The sequence below is a fragment of the Propithecus coquereli genome, unplaced genomic scaffold, assembly GCF_000956105.1.
Source record: "Propithecus coquereli isolate 6110/MARCELLA unplaced genomic scaffold, Pcoq_1.0 Scaffold100, whole genome shotgun sequence".
Classification (NCBI taxonomy): Eukaryota; Metazoa; Chordata; class Mammalia; order Primates; family Indriidae; genus Propithecus; species Propithecus coquereli.
In genome coordinates, this window is record NW_012133859.1 from 2,594,679 (window position 1) to 2,603,161 (window position 8,483).

Consider the following 8,483-nt stretch of genomic DNA (forward strand, 5'->3'; position numbering starts at 1 on the left):
TTAATTTGCAACATATAACACCTATAAGTAGAAACTGTGCTGTGTAATTGCCTCTCTACAAAGAAATCTGTGTGGCGAGTGCCCTGGTCTTTACTAGGATGTACTGTTATAAAATTCTAGGCATTTACATGGAAAGAGAGTAAAACATTAAAAAGAATTTCCTTTTTTCTATTTAATGCAGGGAACACCAAAGGGCCATTTCAAGGCTCTGCAAGTGCCATATAAATCTCCAAAAGAGGTTATAATGTATTAAACAAAGGATAACACCAACCACAAGAAAAAAAGATCATAGAAACGAGGAGAAAATACACTTCCTGGCTCTGAAGCTCTTAAAAGTTCCGAGCCAGGAAACCTCCTTCACCCGGGCGGGGAATGTCTTCGCTCTCTAGGGGCCGCTTCCCTGTTAAGTTCGCCTCAAGTTTTCCCTCCTTCTCTCCTCCATTCCCCGCCTCAGTCCCCAAACCTGTGAAGCCACAGGAGAATGCCAACATACACACCTGAAATGTGTCAGAATCAGAGAGTGACGAGTGTTTATTTTAAATGCCCACGGGCCTAAAATAGGCTATATTTGCAGACCAACCCAAGGGACTTCAAACGACGCCTGGAAGTTCGTCTCATAAACTGGGGCCGGGCCTACAAAAGAACAATAGTAAAACAGAGCCAGCAGCACGTCCCTTCGCTGCAAACGGTTAGCGGGTGGCACGCAGAGCCGGTGCCCAGGCCCGGGCCGGGAGCGGAGCCCCGAAAAGGCGCGCTGCCCCTTTAAAAGGCCGCGCATCTCCGGGCCGGCCTTCCTCCCCGGGGCTCCAGCTGTGATTGACGCTGGGCGGCGAGAGGAGGCGCCTGGCGCTAACAAAAGTCCGGCCCGCGGGCGAGCAGCGCCGGGCAGCGAGTCTAGCTTGCTCTGGGCACCCGCAACAAGTGGCCGCCGCGCCCTCCCCGGGGGAGCCGCGGGCGTGCAGGGGCGCCCGAAGGCGGCAGCCGAGCCCCAGAGCCCGGGCGCCCGCGCGGCTCAGCGCCCACCGCAGGGGATCGGGGCGGGCGGATGGGGACCCGGCGGCGGCGGCGCGGCGAGCCTCTGGGCCGCCCCGGGGCTCCGGCTCTGCGCGGCGCTGCGCCCGCCCGCCCCGAGCGCGGATTCTAAGAGCGGCTCTGTCCTTGGCCCCGCCTGGACCGATCGGGGGTGCCAGGAGGGGACGGAGCGCCCCCCTCCCACCGTAGTGCAGGGGCCACCCCCGGCCGGAGATCGGCCTCGGAGCGTGGGGGGTATGTGCAGCTAACGGTCCCGTCGGGCGGGCTTTCCTCTGGCCAAGAGCGCAGGAGGTGCGCCCCAGCTATGGAGTGTCCCGGGAGACGGCGGGCATGACGGCGACAGGATGGGCGCGAACAATGGCAAACAGTACGGCAGTGAGGGTGAGTGGGCCGCCCGTCCGCAGACTCCGGGATCGCGTCCCCCTCCCGTTCCCTCGCCCTCCTGGCTGGGAAGGAAGGTTCTCGCAGGCTGCGGTGACGCACCCCCCATTGAGCACCCTGTCTGGGCCATCACCTTCCCCTTGGTACTGAGCGATCCCTGAGTGGGTCAGGCGCCCCAAAGATGCCTTCCTACCGAGGGGGGGTCTCTTTAACCAACTTCCCAGTTTGTCTTTGGGATGGCTCAAGTTGCATCTCTGCTGTGTTTCTGAGCCCATGTGCCTCAACTTCCCCTCCCTGGCGTCTGGGGTTTAGGAGATAATGGTTTGGCAGATGGCGGAAGACGTTTTTGAAAAATAACACAGTGAAAACTTTCCCAGGCCTTTGTGCTCCAGTCCCCTGGACTCTACTGTAGCAGGAAAAACTTCTGGAAGGAGAAGTTAAGTTTCCATTCTTTGCTAACTGCCCCTTCTCTGACAGCTTCATGAAACTAACCACCTATCGGTCCCGTCAGGCGTGGAGTGGCTGGGGGCTTTGTCTGGGCTCTCTCCAGGCTCGAGACGGGCAAAGGACCATCCGTTACGTGGGGCTGGAAATTGCACAGAAATATTGCCTGTCAAGTGGGAAGTTGGAAGTTGGGGAAACTTTAAACTCCACCCACTCCTAAAAGGATGATGGATGTGTGGGTTGGCTTCTCCCTCATCCCTCCTCCCCTTTTTTGCATAAAACCTTAGTGTTGTAACCCAATTAACTGCATGCCCCTGATATGCATAAGGCAAAGGCATTTTTCCGCATTTCAAAAGTTAAGAAGGTTTGTATCTTGTGAGCTTGGCAGGAGGGGAGTGGAAGAGACTGGGTCAGTTTTACAGCCCGCCCCCAGAGGACAGTTGGTTACAAAGGAGGGGCCAGTTCTTGCAGACTGGTAGGAATGCAGAATAGCTATTCAGCATGTGGTGTTAAGGAAACTCTTATCGTCCTGTTCAAAACTTTGAGCTTTGGCCGCAGAATGTGGGTGTCTCTGTGTGTTTGCGTCTGTGTTCGTTTCTCAGGAGCTTTGTGAAATTACAGCAGAAACCGACCCTAAAAAAACCATATCCACAAGAACTTTTTGTTTAAATCGTTCTTTTTCTGATCATGTTTTGACACATATATACATATTCATCCTTATCCTGGGCAGTGATGTGAAGGGTATTATATTTTTTTGGGGGCAATTTTTTTTTATGAAAAGTTAAAGATTGTCTTTTTAGATAGCAAATGTTGAAAGTGTGCCAGAAAAGATTATGGGACAATTTTGGCCACTCCTCAGAATGTCTTAGAGTTAGTGTTATAAATATGTGTGGAGAAGTGAATGATTAAGCCTTCTTACTCTGACTTATTAAAAAGCTTTCAGCTTAATCGTAGTTTGTGCTTGTCCATTCTGGGTGTGCGTACACTGTGCTAGTTGAACACTGTCAGGGAAAAGGATAGCCCAGGAGGTACATAGAATCACTGCTATGCATTCTTTCTTGAACAAAACCACTCCACAGTCCTTCTAATCCTCTGCAACTTGTTCTTACATCCCAGCATTCTTGTATCGTACAGTGTGTGGTATATGACGACTTCCTGTCTGAACAGCAGAATTTTCAACCCTTGGGAGAGAAAAGGAGAGACAGGAAACTAATGTTCTCCAGCTGTTATCCGTAAATGCTACCTCTGCATTTTCACTTCAGCTGAAGTCAAATTTTACTGGGATCAGATTTAGATACACTGTGGACTTTTTGTAGGAAAAACTTCTTGTGCTCAGCTGATTCAAGGGGACCAATAGGAAGCTTTGGGAGGTAACCGCGAGTTTTGGTTGGAGGTATACCATGTGTTTAGTTGTCATCAACTTTCTTAAAATGCATTTAGATTCCTCTGTGAAGGGTGAGGAAAAAAAGAAACAGAAGTAACCTGACCTTTTTTCTTTTCTGCCACTACCTATCCTGTGGCCCCTTTTAAGTAAGGTTTTAATATATGTAATTGGGTATGGTCAACTTTGTTATGTTGTGCTATTCCAGGGTAAAATCTGTGCAAATAATCTGTTGGAATCTAGTGTGCCATTTTTCTTATCTAAAATGTCTAATTTCAAAGAAAGTGAATGCAACCCTTAGATATGGTATCTCTATTATTAAAAGAGGTTGAGAATTAAGACATTTTTTGTGGGTTTAGTGTAATTTTTGTATGGTGTATTTCAAACATAAGGGGGATATTATTAATAAATGCATATCAATAAAATGCAGTGAAATTGCTCAACTATAAAACATTGGTGTTTGTGTATGCTTTAAAAATCTGCAACTTAAGTATATTTGACTTATTAATGGCAGTTGATACTGCTATGCAAATGCCCCTTGAATATTGCAAATGTTGAATTGTCAGAACTTTAAAACATCAGTATCCTATCAGTAATCTCACTTCTCTTGCTTTTAGAAAATACCTTTTCATTAAAAAAAATTATTTGGGAGTCTTACTTTAACAGGTACAGTGGGGCTGAGGCTTCTAACTCAGGGTAATCCAAGGACCAGCAGTATCAGCACCACCTGGGAGCTCATCAGAAATGCAGAGTCTTGGGTTTCTTCTGGAACTACTCAATCATTGATCACGTGCACATTCAAAGTTTGAGGAACTTCTTGTGTAGAGTGCAGAGCATTGACTTGGGGGTCTGGAAATTTAACTCTAGCTTCAACTCTGGGGGTCTTTCTTCTGTAAAGTGAAGAGAGAAATTCCTTATTGGCATTATTTGTCATTATCTATTCCTTGACTGTGTCATTGGTCATGTCATTTTGCTCTTATAATACCTTAAGGGACCACTGATTAGCCTTCAAAAGACATATTATAATTAACAGGGAAGTTAAGGCTATTATTGCCAAGAAATCCATAAATACTCTTCCCCCCTTTTGTCATCCCTTTTTCTCTCTCATCTCTATCTTCCTCTCAAATTCCCACCTCTCCTCCTAACTCAATGAGTCCTGAAATCTTTGCTTTTCTTCCTAGATCAAAGGTATGTGTAAATGATAATGGGTATTTCCAATGTGTTTTGTTTTCCTAAATCCTTAGTGAATATTCAGGTTATTGGTCTAATTTGTGGGCCCACCTCCTATTGCCATTAGGCAGACTTGGATTTTGCCCTGGGAAAAAGTTACCATACCATTCTTGACCCTTAGCTTTCTGGAAACATAAGCGAATGTCTAAATGATTAGTATGTTCTGGTAAATTCTTTTATAGAGGGCTGCTTTTTTTCTTTTTTTCACTTTATCTTCTTTCATGAAGTGTAAGTTACAGTCCATGTGTAGAAATCTGGAGAATAAGTTGGGGCCATTCAAAGCCATTAGAACCATTAGCTTTGACTCCAGTTAAGCCAAATAAACAAATCTCAGTTTAAGTAGGAAGAGAGGAGCTGCTCTCCCTGCCTTTTAAGGTTTCTGAGCCTCGCCATCACTTACTCAGTGGTTTCAATGTTATGTTTATTCTACTTCAGCAGGTCAGAGGCAGTAGCACTTGCACTGTTCACAGCTCTTTCGCAGAGCCGTAGATATCCTGGAATTGGAGCTGTGATGAGAGATCACAGGGCTGGGGCGCCACCCGTGGTAGCTCTGCTGCTCCACCAAGGGCCTTGGGTTTCTTTCACCATTGCAGATCGACGCTGTCAGATATGAGGAGAGCCAGTTGCCTGAGAGCATAAATCATCACAAATCCATCACTGCCACCACAGGGAAACCTATCTTGAAATTATATTAATAACTATGACAGCTAATATTTAGTGAAAGCTTTCTATGTCCAGACATGATGCTAAGCACTTGACATTCACAGACTCACTTCATCCTCTCAAAGATCCTATGGGGTAGATACTTGTATGTTCCTCATTTTACCAATGAAGAAACACAGGACCAGAGAGGGTGATCATTTTCCCAAAGTCATACAGCATGTATAGGCTGAATGGGGACTCAGGGCCAGCTCTGTCTATGCCTAGAGTCATTCATTTATTCATTCATTCATTCATTCATCTGATATATGTTAACTTTTTACTTCCTACTATTTGCCAGGGACTCTTAGATTTTTGAGATAAGTCAGTAAACAGATAAATATCCTGTCCTTGTAATTCGTATATTTGCGTGTGTGTGTGTGTGTGTGTGTGTGTGTGTGTGTGTGTATGTGTGTCTGTGTGTGTGTGTGTTGGCAGGAAGGGGAAGTGGAACAATTGACACATACAGTGATTCAGTAAACCATGTGACACATTACAAGGGGCTAACATCTCTGAATAAATTGGCAGATTGAGTTAATTGGGAGTATAGGAGGAGGAGAGCAATTTTAATTAGAATAGCCACCTTGAGCCTTTTTGAAAAGTTGGCATTTAGACCAAGACTTAAAGGAAATGATGGATTGAGCTCTGAGGATCCAGGTAGCATGTTGGCTGTTACTTTTAACCACTGTTGATGAATACAGAAGTCCCCCCTTATCCGCTGGGGATGCATTCCAGGAACCCCAGCGGACGCCTGAAACCACAGATAGTATGAACTCAATTGCCATCATGTTTCTATTCATTTCTTCCACCCACAAATTTAATGCTTTTTCCATTTAATTAAGCATTTATCGCAACTGTGGCTGTAACTTCCGCAGTTTAAGATGCAACAGCAAAACTAGAAGGAATTTCTCTTTCCTTCTTCACAATTTTTCAGATAGAAGATTTGTTCTTACTGTAGGTCTTAGCCATATCAGCATACGATTTTTTTTCTTTCCTTATTGAGTTGAGAACTTTCACCTTTTCATTTAAAGGAAGCACTTTTACGGCTTCTTGGTTTATCTGAATTACCAACATCGCTAGTCTTGCTCTTTGGGGCCATTAGTAAATAAAATAAGGATCACCTGAACAGAAGCACTGAGACACCAAGACAGTTGATCTGATAACCCAGACCGCCTACTAAGTGACACAGGTGGGAATGACTATAGCATGGAGATGCTGAACAAGGGGACAATTCACATCGCAGGCCAGATGGAGAGGGATGGAGCTGGACAGCGTGAGATTTCATCACACTGCTTGGAAGGACTTGCTATTTCAAACCTATATGAATTGTTTATTTCTGGAATTTTCCACTTATTATTTTTGGACCTTGGTTGATCATGGGTTACTGAAACCATGGGAAGCAAAACTGTGGATAAGGGGGACTGTTGTACTCTTTATGATTGCTTCAGACAGTTTGTGCTTCTATAACAAAGTACCATAGCTTGGGTAGCTTGTAAACAACAGAAATTTATTTCTCACATTTCTGGAGTCCTGAAGTCTAAGATTAGGGTGCCAGCATTGTTGGGTTCTGGTGAGGGCCTTCTTCTGGGTTGCATCCTCACATTGTATCCTCATATGGCCATGAAGGAAAGAGAGCAAGCTAGCTCTCTGGCTTCTTCTTTTAAGGGCACTAATCCTATTCATGAAGGTTCCACCCTTATGACCTAATTATCCCACTGGCCCCACCTCTAAATACTGTCTCATTGGGATTAGAGTTTCGACATATGAAGTTTGGGGGATACAAACATTCACTCCTTTGCAACGTTTGAATACCTACATTTATCATTTTGTGCAAAGTGTAATCAGTTTTCCACAGTATCAGTTTTCCACAGTCAGCCACAATGGAACAAAGACAGTCTAATCAGTGGGCATATTTTTTGCCTAGATTCTTTGCTAATATGTTTCATTGAGTTATATCAGATAATTTTGACTTCTTTTGGGGGAAAGGAGGAAGAGGCCTAGGACATGTTCTTCAGAGGTAGTGTACTGTTGTTATTGCTTTGACTAGTGGGTGCTGCCTCACTTACTGGATATGTCCACATTAACTTAAAGATACCACCAAAGATCTCCCTAATTCTGAGTTAGGGTAAGTCTTGATCTTTTGCCTCTAGCAAATAATTTTATTCTGATAGAAATTAGAAGATAAATGATACTATTCCACTATTGGGTTCAAATAAAAGCAGTAGTGCAGCTAATAATACCATCTTTGGTCTGACAATGAGAAGATATTTTCAGAGATTTGGGGAATATTTTTACACATTTAAAACAGAACAGAGGTAACTTTTCTTTCCACTTGGGAATCAACTCACATCGACTTTGTCTTAACTTTCTCTGTCCTTTGAAAAGGATAAATTCTGGATTGATTTTGAGTAATTTAGAATACTTTTGCGCTTAGTCCATATCTACTGGATCTGTTGAAGCTGCTTAGACAACTTTACTTGGCTGTTTGGGGGAACCTTCTAGATATTTTGCATTTTAAGATGGCATTAGGGATGTATTAAGATATGTGATAGCTTCTGGAATAATATCTAGAGTGAATAAATTTGAATGAAGAAGGGAATAAATGATGTTTAGAAACTTAATACAGGTGCTCCTCAACTTATGATGGGGCTACATTCTGATAAAGTTGAAAATATTATGAATAGAAAATTCATTTCATTTACCTAACTTGCTATCATAGCTTAGCCTAGCCTACCTTAAATGTGTTTAGAATACTTACATTAGCCTACAGTTGGGCAAAATCACTGAACACAAAGCCTATTTTGTAATAAGATGTTGAATATTTTATGTAATTTATTGACTACTACACTGAAAGTAAAAAACAGAATGGTTGCATGGGTATTTGAAGTACAGGTTCTGCTAAATGCCTATGGGCTTTGCATCATGGTAATGTCAGAATATTAAGGGACTGTCTGTACCTTAAAAAATAATATTTGAAGAGCTGTCATGATGAAGATTAAATTTCAGAGTGCTGAACAAAGACCAACATATATCAGTTACAAGAAATTATGTTTGGCTCAGTCTAAGAAAGACCTGATGATTAGGGCTGTCCAAGTCATAGCTGGGCCTAACGAGGGAGTGAGTCCTCTGCAATGGGGTGGCAGTGATTACAGTGGAGGAGGTTGTGCTAGAGATCTGCCCAGTGAGTTAGGGGATCAACTATTTGACCCCAAACTGAGTTCCCTAGCAAACATTCTGTCATGAGTGGTTATGTTTGATGAAGGGTTATTATAATATTTGGTTCTAACCCATGTTGGTACTTTTTTCCTTAATACAT

The 8,483-nt window shown here is 43.7% G+C and overlaps 1 protein-coding gene across 2 annotated transcripts in view; it reads left to right on the top strand.

Moving 5' to 3' along the window:
- The first annotated feature begins 1,130 nt into the window (after positions 1–1,130).
- FBXL7 (F-box and leucine-rich repeat protein 7) overlaps positions 1,131–8,483 on the top strand; it is a 446,911-nt gene continuing 439,558 nt past the window's right edge. Inside the window, exon 1 of one of the 2 annotated variants that reach the window (XM_012642693.1) lies at positions 1,131–1,413. In XM_012642693.1, the coding sequence (XP_012498147.1) occupies positions 1,377–1,413 (37 nt within the window). In that variant the 5' untranslated portion in view covers positions 1,131–1,376. Of the gene's footprint in view, positions 1,414–2,132; positions 2,419–8,483 lie in introns of those variants that run through there. The other variant, XM_012642698.1, reaches the window with a different exon arrangement.